Genomic DNA, 20,708 nt, shown 5'->3' with positions numbered 1-20,708 from the left:
ATTTAAAAAATAATGTCTTTTTTTAACAAACAAAGAATGCCACGAATTATTTTACAGGAAGAAGATAGATTTTGACTCAGACATTCTATGATAACGCTTGAATCATATTTATCTGCTCCCCATTCAGTACTATTTACCACCAGAGAGTGAAGTTCTACTAGTTAAAGATCCTGTAACATATTTTTTCATCGTTTTAATTCATAAATATGATGCTCAACTTTAAGATTTGTCAATCTTGTAGGTTCCAATAAGCATTATTTATAAAGATATTACCGAATTTAACATTTCATGTAAATAAAGGGAGGTAATTAGAAATTTATTTTCTACAAATTCTAAGTCAAATTTTCCAACAAGAAATGAATGCATGTAATTTAATGATTAAATATAATGTGCACAAATATTTGCAGTGAACATTTTACATATTCTTCGATGTTTGAAAAGTGTTTTATTTGCAAAATAATATACATATATATTTTTTTGCAAGTGTATAAACACAGTAACAATATCAATCACAAAACATATAGGATCTAAATAAAGGCATTAATTACAAAAAGGCCTGCATCTTAAAGTAAATGTTTAAAGGTTTCAAAGTTTAAAAGCGCTGGCATTATTGTATTTGTCAGTGGGGTGGTTCACTATAACAAGTCCAATTTGTTGTCTGGTATTTTATTTCAGACGTGTATGTGACTTTCATCAACCAGAGACACTGAAGGCAATGCTAAAGGAACTGAAGATTACAGATGAACCTGCCAGTGAAGACAGGCTGTTGAACATGTGTAAAGATGTTATACAATACAGTGTCAAAACATGTATGTACAAATGTATCACATTAACCGTAATTTTTGTCCAGAACTAGCTTGTATAATTTTGAACTTACCGCGGCCGATAATTTGATCGGTAGGGTCAATATATACTACACTGTTTTAATGGGAAATTCAAGGTTTTTTGCATGTGATGTGCGTGTCTCTTTCTCTCTTTTTATTGTATTTTGAATATTTGCAACGTTGCACAATCATTTTTCTGTAATATTTCAAAGAAAACTTCTTCATGTACTTTATTATAGTATATATGTGTTATTTCAGCAAATCCGCGGTTCTTTAATCAGTTATATGGTAGTATGAATCAGTATTCACTAGCGGGTAACTGGCTGACAGACGCCTTGAATCCTAGCATGTACACATACGAGGTAGCTCCGGTCTTTACTTTGATGGAGGATGAAATATACAGTAAAATGTTACATTACGTTGGATTTGACGGTGGTGACGCTATCTTTGTACCAGGTAGAAAAACATGAACATAACTTGTTTTATTTTAGTAATTAAAAATATTCCGGTATCTGATTGGAAATTAACCGGTATTTCCATAAAATATACCGGTAATCTATTGAAAATAAACCAAGTAAGTTGACCAATCTACATGGATATATTTTTCAACTTATGTTAGTTTCTCCCTTAGACAAGGTGATGAAAACTGGTTAGTTTAAAAAGGAGAAATGTACAGAGATTGATACTGAATATGAAAACAGACCGTAACTTTTATTTCTATTATTTATAATATGATATTAAACAAACATCTTTAATTATGTGTAGAGAACTACCCAGCAGGCACTCGACGTTGTTTCAACGTTGAAACAACGTTGAAATATGGTCGTGACGTTGTTCAACCAATATTCAACTATGGGCGACCATACCGATATATTGCCAATGTATATACAACGTTGATTCAACGTTGTTTATGGTCGAAATTTTACATTTAGATTAATCATTATATAAACTTTTATACCACTAATTTTGTGATATTATTCCTTTATTGAATTAGTCTGTAAGTGATTTTTGTCAGGAAAATTAGCGTTATACAATCTTTTTCCGTTTATTCAAAAAATATTAAACAAATAAAGTTGGAAATAATTTTTCACTTTCTATTAACGCTTTAAATATTAGTTAATATGTTTTGTTGTTTGTTGTTTTATTTTTTAGTTCTTTATGAATAATATTAATTAATAAATTGATATTAATTAGTCAAAACCCCGTTTATAAAATAACGCTGGTCAGGGGAAGTAATTGTTGCGGTCTATGTCTATGATTATCGTTCGTGCAAATGGTGGCGCTGTTTGGAAAATTTGAAAACAACACGATTGGCAATTTATTTGGATTTCGAAGGTATTACCGTTATGTTTTACTTTAGTTTACTGATTATTTTCTAAAATATTATTATTTATTCTTTAAATTCTACTTTAATTTACTTTATGAAATAAATGAGAGATATAAACACATGATTGAGTTGATTTGACACGTTTTCGCGACCTAATTGAATGATTTGGGTTCGGTAGGCCTTGTAAGCATGAAGTTATTGATGTCATTGGCAATTTATGATTTTACAAATCTTGTCTTTCTTTAATTTATTTTTCATATTATTAAACATTTGTCTGTACTATATCCTATTTAGAATTTAATCAATTTTAAAATTGAAACCTATAAAGTAGTTCGGCCCACTTAATTTACGTCCCAAGACGATTCGTCAATATATATAACTATGTTTATATTTTATTGATAGTATAATACAGTGTTAATTAGTTTGAAAAAAATACATTATAGTGATTATTATTAAGTTAAATAACAAATTTGAGTGTTAAACTTTAAAGTTTAATAGTCGTAAATTTAATAATAAATCTATTTCTATTTTATTATATATTATTTTATATTCTAGATCCTGGTCCTGGCTGAAATTTAGAGTATTGCAGCTGTAGCCTGTATACCATACATTCAACATGAAAGGGACTGTCAGGTTTGTTAAATTGAAATTTATTCTTATTAATTTATATATTTGAATTTCTTTACAATACAAAGTATAAATTTTTCAACTACTGGATATTTATCTTGTCTTAAAATATATTTCTATCGGAATATTCCTGTAACATTATTAATATAAAATTTACATGTTTGTTGGTTTCAGGATGCTGCATAAAATGGTCTTAGCTAGAGCCTAGAATGTTAATTTCTTGGGAATATGCTGCAAGGAACTGACGGGGAGCAGTTTTTCTTACAAATCATAGGTGAGACTTTTAAATAGCTTCTTTTTAAAAAGATTTTGTTGTCTTATATACAGTATTTGCTGTCAATATCAAACTTAGCTATGTTTCAATTTCTATGCTGTTTTATGATGTAAATCTTAGATAAAAGCATTTTAAGATAAAAACAAATCACTAAGTTGAGTAATTATATGTATAATTTGAGATTGACCAAGTCACTTTTAACTACAAACTTTTTATTTTTATTTGCAGAAGCAGTAAGAGACAGCCAAAGAAGTACTCGAACACTTGACATACCCAGAAAGATCTAGAAGAAAAGATTGGAACAGATTGTAGCTTAATTGTTAAAACTATTAAAGTGAATTTTAGCTGCACTTGAACTGTATTTTGAAATAAAATATCTGAAGTATTTAATATTGTCTTGATATTTTGTTAAACTTGGTTACTTTGCTTTATATCCAAAAATTAAAGTATGGTGGGTTTTCAACGTTGAAATGACATTGAAACTAGAAGCTTCAACGTTGTATCAACGTTGAAATTTCAACGTTGTTTCAACTTTCAAATCCGAATATAAATCCAACCTTATTTCAACGTTGAAATCTGACCATAATTCAACGTTGAAACAACGTTGATGTGCCTGCTGGGTATAATGATACAATGCTATATAAAATTTCTACAGCTACCATGACTCTTTTTTGTGTGCATATTTAACTTTTTCATGAATTATATTTAAAGGAGGGTCCATGGGAAATATGTATGGAATGAATGTTGCACGTTATGCTAAATTTCCAGAGATTAAAACTGACGGTTTATATGCTGTAAAGAAACCTCTTTGTATCTTCACGTCTGAAAAGGTTGTCTTTTTTCTCTGTTTTCTACGTAACATTTAAATTCAGTAAACCATATAAAACGATTATAAAGTGTTAAACAAGAAAGTTTGACTTTTTTAGTTAACAGCAAAATTTATTTTCATTTAGTTGGATTAGTGACATTTGACTTCGCAAGGAACACGAGATTATGGGGCTTTTTCCCTCTATATTGTACTGTATGACATTAAACGACCTTAATTATCTTTTCATGGGATAGATATAAGTCTACTGGAGTTAAAAAATATTTTAATATGCCGATTTTGTATTGCTTATATAGTTTGAGATGCCGTATATGTTATATTCTTGTAGTGTCACTATTCAGTAACGAAGAGTGCGGCATTGATGGGTATCGGTATGAACAATATCATCTTTGTTAAGTCAGACAAGATAGGCAAAATGATTCCAGACGAGCTAGAGAGACAGATAAAAGAGGCCAACGAAAAGGTAATCCATGTATATACAAGAAAAGCATTGATGCAAAGCATCAAAAGCGACGCCAAAAAAAACATTGATCAAGTTTTGCAACAAAATACTTAACAAAAGATGTGTAATTCATAGCAGTGCCATTACATGTGTCTTTGAGACTAGGCCCAGTTTAAGTTGAAACTTAAACCAAAATGAATAGACTCTGTTTTGCCAAGATGAAAAAACAATTTATAGTCAATTATCCAATCACTTATAAGACTTATGCCATAAGAGATAATTTCTTCAGATTTATTTTACCAGATACAAGGATACCTGAGTCATCAGCATATGATATAAGCTTATTGCTTAGGGTTGCAGACATGTCATTGACATATATTAGACATAAAAGAGGACCTGAAATGAACCTCAGGGGGACACACTAGGTACTTGGAGCAGTAGTAGAATGAGTACAGCTGCTGTTCATCAGATATAAGACTTGAATCATGTAAGAATGTCATTACCTATGGCGGATGTTCTTGAGGTTCCATGAAGAAGAAGAAGAACTTCTTCATTGGCAGTATATTGTTATCAACTGTATCATATGCCTTTTGTAGGTCTAAAAGTATCATACATACAATACTGCCTTTGTCCATTTCAAATTTAATACAATCTGTTAAATGAATCAAACATTTGTCATTTCCAACCTATGACTGTCAGAAGACCAACTGGGCTATCCGGCCGGCTACACATTTTCTCTTTAAATTAATAATGACCAGTTCTAAACCACAACATATTTCCCCACAATACTGATTTGTGTCCTTGAATTTCTGATGTTTAAAGAGCATAGTGAATTAAACACAGGGCTAGATGCCAAACTTTCAGCTTGACCAGAACTCAAACCTGTGACCCACAGAATAATTTACCGCGGCTGTAGGGGTTGAGCTAACAAATAGATAAGATAGAAGCTGTCCTTTTCAAACTATGCACATGTTGAAAAAATTCAATTAACAATTCAGAATACCATATGATTTTTATATGACTTTATAAATTATATTGCTTGATCCAAGTTTAAGGACATTTTCAATCAATACATGTATTATCATTTATAACTTTAAATCTTTAATAATAATGTCATAACTGTAACTCTTTAAATACAGAAATATTATAAGTCTCATCATATCCATATACTAAGATATACATGTATACACATAACATTAATAATTCCCAGTTTCTATTAAATAAATATGAAATCCTAACATTACATTGGCACTAATGGATGGAATTCAAAATCTAGTAGAAAGAAAACTACATATATAATTTAGAAACTCTATTATAGATACTATTATTAGCCAGCTAACGCTGGGTATAAACACATATAACCTGTAGACTAGGTAATACATGTATTATTATTTATAAATTTAAATGCAAGTCTCTTCCATCATAACTGTTTTTCTTTAAATACAGAAATATTTCAAGCCACATTATATCCATAAACCATGATATATATGTATGCACATTACATTAATAATTCCCAGATTCCATTGAAAATAAATATAATATCCTATTAACATTGGTACTTGGATGGAATTCATAATCTTGTAGGAAGAAAACTATAATAATGTATAGTATAAAAGTTTTTAAAAAATCTCAAATAGTCTATATCATACATGTATAATAAAGATTGAGCTGTGTGAGTGTCTAAACATTAAATGCATATCTCTTACAGTAACAAATACTGTCCCTCTTTTAACCTTCCATTAGACTTTACTATATAACTAACTGCATATATATCAAGTGTTTAAAATTGATAACTTCAGGATGTTATCCTTTCTCTGTTTCAATATATGGACATGAGCACCTATATGCATAGCTTTAATTTTCTACCTTTCATTTTTACCAAAGGTTATTTTATTAACAATTTATATACAAACACATAGAAAATAATAATTAGTTTCACATAGTGATTAGAAGATTCCTGTAGCAGAAAACCTGTAGGTATGTACTAACTGAAGAAACTCCAGTCTAAGGTATATAAAGCCAGTAAAACGTCTATTAATATTCACTCCTCAGGGCCTCTATGCCTTTGATGACCTTACAACTGGTAAATGTTATACAACAAAAATAGTAAGTAATACCTAAGATAGACAAAAAAGAACAATTAATTTAGAAAACATGAGTTTCTTCCCCTAAAAATAGAGAAAAGCTGAAACCCAATAGAACACCATAACCCGGCCTAAATATCAAAATTATGAAATGTTGCAGGCTCAGTTTTATTAAGCCATGCAAAGTAATGGTAAAGTATTCATAAAAAGTTAGATGGCCAAGTGACAGCAGTAATTGCAGAAAACCGGATAGCTTTCAACATACGGATACTGGTACACTTTGTCAAAAGAATCATTCTGTGCAATAGATAAACGTAATGTGGATGAAATCAATAGGATAATCGTTTACAACAGTTTCATTACCAATCCTTATATACATTGGCAGGTGAACGTTCTTCTTGCAAGAAAATTTTGAAAATATATAAATGAATGAATGCATCAATGTAGACCACAACGATATTCGAAATCCGGGTTTTAGTATTGCCAATAAAGCTGAGGGACAAGCTGTTAAACTGAGTCTGCAATTTCGTGAAAAAAATATCACAATGCACATGCTTTTTACATAAAGTTATTAAATACAAATATAACAACATATTTGTTTATTTGATTTTTACGAATCAAAATAAAACTAAACATGACATTAACTGCTAATAATGATAGCTCCTTCCATAGGCCAAAATAAAAAGCATTCCATGAAAACATTATAGATAGCTCCTTTTTAATGAACTATGACAGCATTTCTTTGCCAGTTATTACCTCTGTGCTGTTGTTTCTTTGCCAGTTATTATTACTTCTGTGCTGTTGTGTTCCATTATTAACGTCATTCGACATGGTGAAATATGACCTTGACCCCCAAAATTCACTTGACACTACTGCATTATGGCACAATTCAGTTGTATCGAAACAAAAATGTACTCCTGTTCCTACTACATGTATTTAGTGTTGTATTAATGCGATGGCATAGCGTTTTTTCACAAATGCATCTTGTTTTCATCTTTTAATTAAAAGTATGTACTGTCAGAGTTATTATGCATACAATTGAAAAATATAAAATGTTCGAGTTGTTACAAAAAATCGTGTGTAAAATTCGAAACAAGAAACATTGCATATATTTCAGGGTTATGAGCCATTCTTTGTAAATGCTACAGCAGGAACAACTGTACTAGGAGCTTATGATCCTCTAGATGAAATATCTGATGTTTGTAAGAAACACGGGCTCTGGTTGCACGTGGACGGCGCGTGGGGCGGAAGTGCAGCTATGTCCACCAAATATAGATATCTTTTGAAGGGTATTGAAAAGTAAGAATCAATTGATCCGATATTAAGTTGACCTTCATATCTTACTCTAGAAAATGTTTAAGTAGAGCGTTCATTGATTGACTTGATAAATAACCTTAGATGTTTGGTATTCAATTGAGGTGACGTTTGAGGTCTATTTAATTAAGGTAACAAGGTCACAGAAGTATTAGTGCTCGCCAATTTTTTTAAGCCAATCACCGACGAGGATTTTTCAAATTTTTAGGTTTCAAATCTTAATAGAACAGATTTTATATAAACTGGACGTTTTATATTATAAAACGCAAGTGGGCGGAGCTAAGTTTCGAAGAGCGCTATTTATAGTGAAATATACGCATGTGCAGAGATCTTGAGGTTTACTCCTACTAATCAATATTTATGCATCATGTTGTTTTCCGTACACGCACATGTATATCGTCACTACGGCATAGAATTAAAAAAAAAGAGGTTCATTGAAATGAAAACAGGCAAAATAACAATAAAAATGTTTTATTACTTACGGAACCAGTATCATTTTATAATTTCCAAATAAAAAGTTCACTTATTCCAACAAAGTATGTATGTATTATTTCTTACTTTTTATGTGACCGCCTCCGTGGTCGAGGGGTTAGAGTCGATGACTTCTAATCAATTTACCTCTCTGGCGTGGGTTCGATCCCCGGGAGATGCTTTGGTAGTTTAGCGCGGAGGAAGGTAGTCTAGTACTGGTGTAACTCTCCAGGAACGATGGTTAGGAAACTACCCGCCTATATGACTGAAATACTGTTGAAAAAGGCGTAAAATGAAACAAACAAACAAAACAAACAAATTTCTTACTTTTTATGTAAATATTACAGCCCGTGCCGCTGCAAAACCGAAAGTAGGGTGTATTTATTAATTTTTTGTCGAGGTGACAGGCGAGGCAAGACATGTCGACTTTTTGTAGCTCATTGTGAAGTTGCATTACATGAAAATCGGGCACATGACAAATCAGCACATAAATAAAACATTCTAGTGTTCCGTGGTATACATTTTTTCTACGTGTCATACCTCCTTTCCTTATTACAATGATTTTTTACTGCATTGTTATCCACCGCTGGTTTGTTTTTAGCAGAGAATGGCCTGTGTATGTTCAAAGAGGGTACCGATATGGATATACACCGTGATATTGTCTGATTTATTTACCTAGACAGAATGCGGGAATAAGCTATGCAAAACACGTGACCCGAAAATGTGTACCGCTACCTCTTCCAAATATGGTTATACACATTTAGGCTATCGTGTGACGTCACGCAGTGTGTTGGGTGGAAAAAAATGGGCGGAGCACTAAGCCGGTTAGAGTGCATATTGGATGTTCTTCGTAAATAAGAAAGCTACAGTCGCTTCGCAAGCTCCGCTCCTTTTTAGCTTTCTTATTTACGAAGAACACCCAATATGCACTCTAACCTATACTAAGAGTCATTTGTTGTACATACATGTATTTGTATATTTGGTAGCGTTTTTTATACCTGTGACAAATATCTTTTGAAGGGAATTGAAAAGCTAGAAGTAACTTTTTATCTGAAATACATATCAGTGTATTTCTATATTTTTCAAATAAGGTTGCACTGAAAAATAGTTGCCAAACTGAACTCAAAAACTGCCGTTCACAATGCTTGATTTTTATATGACAAAATAAAGCATTCGTCATTAAAAAATGAAAACACATAATACGAAAGGTTTTTTTTTTTCTTCAGAAGTTGAATAAAAGATGCAATGTTTTAAGTTTTCAAGAAATATGTTTATTTATTTACACAGTGCAGATTCAATGGTATGGAACGCTCATAAGATGATGGGTGTCCCCCAGCAATGCTCTATATTTCTAACAAAGCAAAAGGTAACTTGTAACCTGGTAAACTGTGCCGTAAAACTATTAAAAAGTTATTTTTTAATGTGTATACTTTTGAACTTGTACAAATATGTTTTAATTAATGAATTACTTTAAAGCATCACATTGCAATAGAAGAGAAACATGATGTTTTAGAACTAATCATATACATGTATATAATATAAAATGTATAGAATAACAGCTATAGATTAAATCTAGAATATTCATTCATACTAAGAAATCATGTTATGTATTATATTTTGCTCTACCAGGGTATAATAATGGATTGTCACAGCGCTAATGCCAGCTATTTGTTTCAACCAGACAAGAACTACGATGTTTCTTTTGACACTGGTGACAAGTCTGTACAATGTGGTAGAAAGGTTGATGTGTTTAAACTATGGATGTTATGGAAGAAGGAAGGAGATAGTGGGATGGAGAGTCGAATAGATCACCTGTTTATGCTGTCTAGGTTTAACCTAAAGACATAAAACACTCATTTATATCTGTAGACATAAAAACACTCTCCCTATATCTAAAGACATAAAACACTCATTTATATCAGTAGATATATAAACACTCTCCCTATAAAACACTCATATCTAGAGATATATAAAAATAATTATCCTATATCTGCAAGCGTAATACAAAGCATTATCCTACATCTATACAAAACGCTCGCTCTATACCTGAAATCATACAAAAAGCTCAATCATACAAAAAAGCTCGCTCTATATCTATAAAAATTTAAAATACTATTTCTGTATGAATAAATAACAACAGACTCTTTATGTAAATATACAAAAGCTTGTTCTATATCAGACAACATAAAAAACGCTCATTCTATTTCTGTAAACATACAAAACGCTTATTCTATAACTGTAAACGTACAAAGCTCTCATTCTAAATTTCTAAAATGCTTATTTTGTAAAAATAATAAGCAGAATGCTCCTTCTATATATGTAAACATACAACGTTGTCGTACATGAAAACATTAAAAGCGTTTATCCTATTCTTGTAAACATACAAAAGATATGTTCTATAACTGTAAACACACAAGCTCTCATTGTATATCCGCAAACATACAAAGCGCTCGTTTTATAACTGTAAACATACAAAGCGCTCTTTCTTTGTCTGTAAACATAAAGCACTCATCTTATATATGTAAACAAATAAAACACTTATATCTGTTAACATAAAAATATTCATCACATGCCTTTAGACATTTAAAACGCCCATTTTCATTTAATGTGACATGTAAAACACTTCTATCTGTAGGCACAAAGCCTACCACTCTTTATTTATTCTATATATGTATACATATAAAACACGTACTGTATATCTATAGACAAAACACTTGTCCTATATTTTTGGACCTATACAACACTTATTTATTGTCACATTAAACATTTATCTTTAATATGTACACTTTTTGTAATGAAATGTTATTAACTTTCATGAGCATTTTTTGTGTTTTACTTCCACAGATATTTATCTGACAAGTTAAAGAAGACACCAGGGTTCAGACTTATACAGGAGCCAGAGTGCACCAATGTATGTTTCTGGTATATACCCCCTAGCTTAAGAGGTCAACAGGAGACCAAAGAATGGTGGGATAAACTTGCAAAGGTTCGTAATTAGATTAGCACAAAAACGAAATAAAATAGGTGTAAAAACTAGATCTGCCACTGTCATTGCGTGAATACCCCGTGTACCGAATTGTCAGAACCAACAGTGGTCATTTAGAGCTCAAGGACAATCTCCCTGCCAAACATGAGGATAGAAAGCCGGTGCATTGTTAAGTTATGTTTTCTATATGTTTAATTGGCAAAGATCAAAGTAACCTTTGACCCAGTGACCTCAAAACCAATAGGGCTCATCTTATAATCATGACTAACCTCCATGCAAAATATGAAATTATTTGACAGACAAGCTATTTTAAGTCAAGGGCCCTGTGACCTTGACATTCGACCAAATGATCTGAAAAGCAATTGGGGTCATCTAATGACTTATCTCCAGGACAAATATGAATACTGTGGGTCAAAGAATTACTAAGTATTTTGGGCACTTTAGTCGAGGCCCTTCTGACCTTTGACCTAGTGACCTCAAAATCAAAAGGGGTCATTTACTAGTCATAACCAACCTCAATAACAAATATGATGATTGTTAAACAAAGAATTCTAAAGCAATTGAGCAGACAGGCTTTTAGAACTTAAGACCCCTTTGACCTTGACATTTGACCAAGTGACTTCAAAATCAATAGAGGTCACCTTATGGTCATTACCAACCTCCACGCGAAATGAAGACTGTGGTTGAAAGGAATCTTAAGTTATTGGGCTGAGTCTAGGCCCCTGTGACCTTGACCAAGTGATCTTAAAATCAAGAGATCATCTTATGGTCATCACTAACCTCAATGCCCAAAATGAAGACTGTGGGTCAAAGGATTCTTAAGGTTATTGGGCGAACAAGCTTTTTTAGTCAAACTCCTTCTGACCTTGACCTTTGACCTAAAAATCTTTAGGGGTCGTCTACTTCTCATACCCAATCTCCATGCCAAATATAAAGACTGCTGATCAAAGCATTCTGAAACAATTGGGCGGACAAGTTTTTTGAACTCCTGTGACCCTGACCTTTGACCTAGTGTCCTCAAAATCAATAGGGGTCCCCAAATGGTCATTTGAAACCTCCATGCTAAATATGAAGACTGTGGATCAAAGAATTCTTAAGTTATTTGGCAGACAATCTTTTTTTAGTCAAGGCCCCTGTGACCATGACCTTTGACATAATGACCTCAATCAATCAATCTATACTCATGACCAATCTCAATATCAAATGTGAAGACTGTTTGTCAAAATGATTATTTAGGTTATTAGGCGGTCATGAAAAATCTGACGGACAAACTGATTCCAGTATACACCCACCCCCCGTTACAGCGTTGTTGTGTGGTTGTGTGAAAAATAAAGGTGGTTATAATAGTGGAATGAGGAACACAATTGAAACACTTTCATTAAGGTCACAGACCATACACACGCACGCACATCATAAAAACAAATTTGACAATGTAGAAGTTGTATTAGTATTACAGTATATAATTGTTTCTTCATCATTTAATAATCTGTAATGAACCTGAATTTATCTATTATGCAGTTCCCCAAATCGTAACACAATATATATATACAGGTATTATTACAGAGATTATGTATAATACAGTCATCATAATCCGAACATCTTAGCTCACCATTAGAGTTGAAATTCAAACATTTCGACATAAGATATCAGTGCATCTATACTTTATGAATAATACATCATTTTATGATTTAAGTATACAATGCCTTATAAAATGATAACCAATGTATCATATTATAAACTAGGATAGAAATTAATTGCTAGTAAGATTTTACTATATCAATTATTTATGATGTTTTTACAACAGGTAGCCCCAGCAATTAAAGCTGGTATGATGCAGTGTGGATCCATGATGATCGGATATAACCCAGACGGAGATCTCGTCAACTTTTTCAGAATGGTCCTCACTAATTTTGACACAACAACAGAAGATATGGATTTCCTTGTGCAGGAGATAGATAGACTAGGCCGTGATTTGTGATTGAAAAAAAATCAGCAGTACAACGTAAATGGTTACAATTGAAGCCGATCGGGAACCAAGCTGACACCCGCGCATGTTTTCCAAGCTTCAATAAATATGTGTCTTGTACTAAATTAAATTCAAATACTTTTATTCTGACTATTACCCAAAAATGTTACTGCATGACATTATACAGTCGTATTTGCTTGCAAAATTAAGTAGTAAGTAGTAAAGCATGAAACTTTTAATTATTAGGCCGCGGGTACCCCTAAATTCCACAGTTTTGTGATAGTAATATAGCAGTAGCACATGATACAAGTGCAAATAACTATATGTGCAGATATATTCGCGGGCTTCAAAGTTTATATGTTCGCAAATCTTCAAAACAGACTATTAATATATTTCCATATTTCGAATGTTTTCCAGTCTATGAGTTTAGATATAACTATATATATGTGTGCTTTTTTACAAAAATCTTATTTTTTCAAATAAAGAATTATATTGCATACCAAGTTGTTTTATTTAGTTCTCAAGTTCTAATCATTCATTTCATGAATAGTTTTGATTGTTTATAGAGAAATAACTTAGACCAGATGCCAAGACGTTTATTGTCGCTGACTATGAAACAATTAGCATGATATACACGTGGTATACAAACATGTAAACTAAAAAAAAAACACCGGTACTCCCTAGTATACAAGTAAACTGATTTATATACAGCACCGAACGTCACATGTACAGTTGTTGTTTTTATGTAGAAGTCATTGTAGCATGGTCTATAGAATCATCAGAACTTTTCACACCATTCCAAGAGAGAGATCTCCATTTATTTTAATTTTCAATGATTTATGATATTTGACAATCATCTCTGTGAATTCAAGAGTGCAAATATTTATATAAAGTTATAAACCACTCTTACGTTTCCGGAATTCTTTTTTCGGGAATATAAAAACAGATTGCTAATGTCTGCTTAATTAGGGGTCATAACCCTGCTAATTTTCGATGAAATTGCGGCAAAAGGTGTATTCACATGACGACAGATATTCTTAGAAAGTTCCAGGGCTCTAGATTGATACTTTTGGAACTCTGCCTATCTCAATGTCAAAATACCAAAGCATACATGCTACACGTTTCATGGCGATACACAGGTCAAGCTCATCAATTATTATGATGTATATATACACAAAGTTTGAGGTTCCTGCTTTAATGGACTTTGCTTAAATAGCCAGTTTTCATGTTTTCATGTTATGTTCTAACAGTTCTTGGTGACCTCAATATGGATGTGGCAGGTAAGTTGTAAGTATGATATGATATGTTGAATTTTGTATGGTCCAAATAAACAAAATCCGTCCACAAATAACATATTTATACAGAAAAATGTAAGTGTCGGGTTATAAGTGCCTCTAGTGTATAAAGTTTCAGTGAATTAGCTATGTAATTATATAATTTGATAACCAACAAGAGCATCACATATAGCGTGACAATATACGCCAGGATGCAAATTTGTTTTAAGTACTAAATAAAATTTAAATTTATCAAACATAATGTTTAAACAGAAAGGATATCCATTAATAACATTTGTCCAAAATATGTATGTTTTATTTCAATTATCAATATTAAGATTTATTTTGATGCAGGCCAAAGAGCTATGCTCTTATCACATGAATACTTAGTGACAATTTTATATGCTTTTCGCTGTGTACAGACCCCAGACATGTCACCATCCATGCCCTTAAAAACTAATTTTGAAGCACAAAGTGCTCCATGCAATTGTCACACAGTATATATACTTACTGAAAACAACAATAAAGTATAATTTTAAATGATAAAAATTCAAAGAAACATATAAATAATATTATACCAGAAAATCAAAAGCACAAAATATTATGCCTAAAAATATAATAAATAAAATGCTATGCGGGCAGGACGTGAAGTGGTTGCACACTTAGTTCATGCGAGAAAATTGGTTGCAAACTTGACCAAATGGTTACCGAGTCATGAATAAATACAACATCCTCACGTATTTTCATCAGATAAGTGGGTTTGTATGCTTTTTTGAAATTCTTTAATATGCCTATGATAACGACACACTTGGTTTAAGGTCTCAGTTTAAAAACTTCTGATATTACGAAGTTATTGACGATATAAACTGGTTATTTACATATTTTGGATTTGACAAGTGACAGGGCAATTTTTAAGCTCACTTACTCGCATCTGTACCAAACAAGACAAAATATGTATCTTTCAATACTGTGTAGATACCCGCGAGATGCTTTGGTAGTTTAGCGCGGAGGAAGGTAGTCTTGTACTGGTGTAACTCTCCAGGAACGATGATAAGGAAACTTCCGCCTATATGACTGAAATACTGTTGGGAAAAGGCGTAAAATGAAACAAACAAACAAACAAATGTTTGAATTTGCATGTTCCAAAAAGTTTCAATACACGAAAATATCGTGTTCAAGTGCATTTTAGTTGCAAACTTGTAGTTCACGCATTTATGGTTGCACACTTTTTTCTTCTTTTTTCAGTCAAATATTAAACTGCCAAAGGATTCAGCAAAGATCATGTTGATTAGTCAAATATATATTCCTTGAAAAATTTATAAATTTTACACTAGCTTTTAAATGTTTTTAAATGACATTGACAATCATTTAGGAGGGAGTTGACATTTGTTATCATTTACTGGTGCGACCACTCCATGTCTCAAACTGTGTGCCTTCTCCTGCGATATAAATTAAAATATCGACAAATTTACCAACTGTCCGTGTATTGCAGTGGGTAAGATTGTCTGGTAAATTTCTAGTTAAATATCAATGCAAGACGACCATGTTCGAATTGTACCTTTTTTGTAAAAAATATTTCTGTATTATTGATAATCTAATAAGAATTTGTTGTAGTATTTTCTTGTAAAGATTTTAAGTGTTGGGTTATTTTCTTTTTACTTTTCATTTCATTTTTTCTGTTTTAATGTAGCCATATCTAGCAAGTTGGTGCATAATAACAAAATGCATACATGTACACAAAATATTTCAGCATTACATCAGTTGGCGAAATATTCATGCACTATACAAGTATTATGACTACTACATGATACACAGGATATTCAAAAAAATCATTATTACCGGTATATTTGAATTATAGATAAAACAAAACTACCTTTATATTTCAATTCATTTGCATCTAATGTAAAATTTAAACAAGAGGCCATCGCTCCCCTGACCCATCAACCGCATCCAAGCAATGTCTAAGACAAGCATCCTGGCCAAGTTTGATGACAATTGAGTCAAAAATGTGACCTCTATTGGGTTAAAAAGGTTTTCAATATTTGGGCAATGTGACCTATTTTTAACTGGAGACGACCTATATTCAAACTTGACCTAGAAATCATCAAAACAACCTTCATGACAAATTTCCAGGATATTTGGATCAAAACAACAGCCACTAAAGTGTTAAAAAGATTTTTCTATTTTTAGCTTCTGTGACCTAGTTTTTGACCGGAGATGACCCATCTTCAAACTTGACATAGAAATCATCAAAACAACCTTCCTGACAAATTTCCAGAATATTTGGATCAAAACTGCAGCCACTAGAGTGTTAACAAGCTTTTTCTATTTTTAGCTCCTGTGACCTAGTTTTTGACGGAGATGACCCATCTTCGCGAACATGACCTAGAAATCATCAAAACAACCTTCCAGACAAATTTCCAGAATATTTGGATCAAAACTGCATCCACTAGAGTGTTAACAAGCTTTTTCTATTTTAGCTCCTGTGACCTAGTTTTTGACTGGAGATGATCCATCTTCGAACTTGACCTAGAAATCATCATAACAACCTTCCTGACAAATTTCCAGAATATTTGTATCAAAACTGCAGCCACTAGAGTGTTAACAAGCTTTTTCTATTTTTAGCTCCTGTGACCTAGTTTTTGACTAGAGATGACCCATCTTTGAACTTGACCTAACAAAACTGCAGCCACTAAAGTGTAAACAAGCTTTTTCTATTTTTAGCTCCTGTGACCTAGTTTTTGACTAGAGATGACCCATCTTTGAACTTGACCTGGAAATCATCAAAACAACCTTCCTGACAAATTTCCAGAATATCTTGATCAAAACTGCAGCCACTAGAGTGTTAACAAGCTTTTTCTATTTTTAGCTCCTGTGGCCTAGTTTTTGACTGGAGATGACCCATCTTCGAACTTGACCTAGAAATCATCAAAACAACCTTCCTGACAAATTTCCAGAATATTTGAATCAAAACTGCAGCCACTAGAGTGTTAACAAGCTTTTTCTATTTTTAGCTCCTGTGACCTAGTTTTTGACCGGAAATGATCCATCTTCGAATTTGACCTAGAAATCATCAAAACAACCTACCTGACAAATTTCCAGAATATCTGGATTAAAACTGCAGCCACTAGAGTGTAAACAAGCTTTTTCTATTTTTAGCTCCTGTGACCTAGTTTTTGACCGGAGATAACCCATCTTCGAACATGACCTAGAAATTATCAAAACAACCTTCCTGACAAATTTCCAGAATATTTGTATCAAAACTGCAGCTACTAGAGTGTTAACGGCTTTTTCTATTTTTAACTCCTGTGACCTAGTTTTTGACCGGAGATGATCAATCTTTGAACTTGACCTAGAAATCATTGACAAATTTCTAGAATATTTGGATCAAAACTGCAGCCACTAGAGTGTTAAAAAGATTTTTCTATTTTTAGCTTCTGTGACCTAGTTTTTGACCGGAGATATCCCATCTTCGAACTCGATCTGTATTTTATTGAGACAAACATTCTGACAAAGTTTGACAATGATCCAATCAAAACTGTGACTGCTAGACTGTTAACAACCCAATTGTTGACGACGAACGAGGCACTACGCACGATGACGGATTCCGGACATAGTCCTATCACTATACCTCACCTTGACCACTTCGTGGTCAGGTGAGCTAAAAAATAGTGAAAGAAAGAGAGAAAAAAGTTAGACATCTTGTGAGGCTCGAACTTTTGACAATTTTTTTTTATCACATATCCCATGACTTTACCAACATTGCCATTGAGACATTTTAAATTCTATTTCTTCTCTAGTGTGATATGTGCTTCTAAAAAACCTATTTTACGTAATCAGACAAAGTTTGTAAACTTGTACGTACACAAAAAATGCAATGTCACTCTCACATTATCATAAAGGCACTGTTTATGCCTCATTTACAACTTGTTATTTAGTGAATTTACATATCTCAAGTAACATCAGTTTCAGTTGTAATAAAATTGTCTCATTTCAAAATAATTAAATCATGTAAACCTATAAAAGCACCTCAATTATTATAATCTTGACAGGAAAAAAAGCTAAAAAATAAAGTTTGAAAAAAAAAACCAACAAAAACAAGAACGTGTTTGTTAAACACAAATGCCACCCGGCTCAGATTCGTGTCAGTAACAATATTTAAAAAAAATTAATCTTTAGGAAAATAGTTAAAAATAAACAAGAGGGACATGATGGCGCTGAGTCGCTCACCAGAAACAACTGCTTTTCAGTGTTGGAATGTCAATATATTCTTATATCAAACTTGAGCATAGAATATGTTTAAACAATAATTTGAAGAAATGCCAGGACCTGGGGCATTTAAGCTTTAGCTTAAACGGGGCTAATCAAATAAATATGAGCAAACTTGATAAAAGACTACCTAAGAATGCTACAAAGTTTGGTGATCATCTATCAATTATTTCAGTAGGAAATGATGTTCGGAGGTTTTTTCTATATTTAGCTTTAGTGGCCCCTAAAAGGGGCTTATCAAATTAATATAAGCAAACTTGATAAAAGAGCACCCAAGAATGCTACAGACAAAGTTTGGTGATCTTCTATCAATTGGTTCTGAAGTAGGAGATGTTTAAAGGTTTTTCTATTTTTAGCTTTAGCGGCCCCTAAAAGGGGCCAATCGAATTAATGGGAGCAAACTTGATAAAAGATTACCCAAGAATGCTACAGACAAAGTTTGGTGAGCATCCATCAATTGGTTCTGTAGAAATAGACATTTAAAGGTATTTCTATTTTTAGCTTTTGCGGTCCCTTAACCTTTTACCCCATGAGCATATTGCGAAAAATAGCCATTTTCATTGAAAAGCCTCCTGTAACAAGTTCAAACTGCTATGAAACTATGAAAAATGCTTCAATACTAATGAAACTTGGCACAAGTGTTGACTACACCATAGCCTCTGTAACAGCATGCTCAGTGGTAAATTTCCTGTTACCATGGCAACGGGGGGACGTCTCAAAATTGCCAAAAATCACTATTTTGCATTCTTTTTTTTCCATCAGCCTGATTTCAAAGTGCTGCAACTTCTCAATGAATTGAGATAGAGTAAAAGGCTTTCCAGCGTCGGTTACTAGTTACCCTAAGATCGACCTGAGGCCATTTTTAGCCTGTCACATGTCCAAAATTTTCTTGGCGATGAGGGGGACTCCGCCCCCCCTTCAAACCCCCCAAACAGAAGGGGGCACATCCCCCTTCTGGCAACCCCCTGATGTAATATTTGGATGGGGGACGGCGCCGAAAAAGTGGTCACTTTTTTTAACAACATTTCTCAAACGGAAAACAGAGTTTGTGGCCTAAATAGGGCATTTTTTCACTGTTTGAGGCCTCAAAAAGGGGGGGCAAAAAGCCGTCGAAACACGTTTATATAAGGGAAAATGTTAAAGGAGCCAATCGTTTAAAGGTTTTTCTATTTTTAGTCCTAGAGACCCCTAAAAGGGGCCAATCAAAATAATATTAGCAAACTTGATAAAAGACTACCCAAGAATGCTACAGACAAAGTTTGGTGATCATCCATCAATTAGTTCTCTAGAAATAGACATTTAACGGTATTTCTATTTTTAGCTTTAGCGGCCCCTAAAAGGGGCCAATCAAATTAATATGAGCAAACTTGATAAAACACTACCAAAGAATGCTACAGACAATGTTTGGTGACCATCCATCAATTAGTTCTGTAGGAAAAGATGTTTAAAGGTGTTTCTATTTTTAGCCCTAGAGACCCCTAAAAGGGGCCAATCAAAATAATATTAGCAAACTTGATAAAAAACTACCTAAGAATGCTACAGACAAAGTTTGGTGATCATCCATTAATTAGTTCTGTAGAAATAGACATCTAAAGGTTTTTCTATTTTTAGCTTTAGCGGCCCCTTAAAGCGGCCAATCAAATTCATATGAGCAAACTTGATAAAACACTTCCAAAGAATGCTAGACAAAGTTTGGTGATCATCCATCCATCCATTAGTTCTGTAGAAGAAGATGTTTAAAAGTTTTTCTATTTTTAGCCCAAGAGACCCCTAAAAGGGGCCAATCAAATTAATATGAGCAAACTTGATATAAAAGACTACCCAAGAATGCTACAGACAAAGTTTGGAGATCATCCATCAATTAGTTCTGTAGAAGAAGATGTTTAAAGGTTTTTCTATTTTTAGCTCTGCTGACCCCTAAAAGGGGCCAATTGGAAAGACATGAGCAAATTCAAGTGTGACTGTCAGAAGGATGCTACAGACCAAATTTGAAGTAAATCTGCCCAGAAATTTCAGAGAAGAAG

General features: G+C 32.9%; 1 protein-coding gene and 1 long non-coding RNA gene across 2 annotated transcripts; both read left to right on the top strand.

The window, feature by feature from the left end:
• Window positions 1–582: 582 nt before the first annotated feature.
• Window positions 583–13,490, top strand: LOC132715593 (acidic amino acid decarboxylase GADL1-like; the record flags this gene model as incomplete). The annotated part of the gene is made up of 9 exons (XM_060698610.1): window positions 583–809; window positions 1,083–1,280; window positions 3,764–3,882; window positions 4,207–4,341; window positions 7,522–7,703; window positions 9,477–9,555; window positions 9,819–10,018; window positions 11,034–11,175; window positions 12,980–13,490. Coding segments are annotated over 9 exons (1,456 nt in total), but the record flags the coding sequence as incomplete, so codon positions are not given.
• Window positions 2,026–3,435, top strand: LOC132715594 (uncharacterized). Its single transcript, XR_009623707.1, has 4 exons — window positions 2,026–2,159; window positions 2,707–2,784; window positions 2,953–3,052; window positions 3,281–3,435. It is a non-coding gene; the product is annotated as an uncharacterized LOC132715594 (long non-coding RNA).
• Window positions 13,491–20,708: the final 7,218 nt, after the last annotated feature.

The sequence above is a fragment of the Ruditapes philippinarum genome, unplaced genomic scaffold (assembly GCF_026571515.1).
Source record: "Ruditapes philippinarum isolate M1 unplaced genomic scaffold, ASM2657151v2 ctg5926_1_1_1_1, whole genome shotgun sequence".
Lineage (NCBI taxonomy): Eukaryota > Metazoa > Mollusca > Bivalvia > Venerida > Veneridae > Ruditapes > Ruditapes philippinarum.
This window is presented reverse-complemented; position numbering and strand designations above follow the sequence as displayed.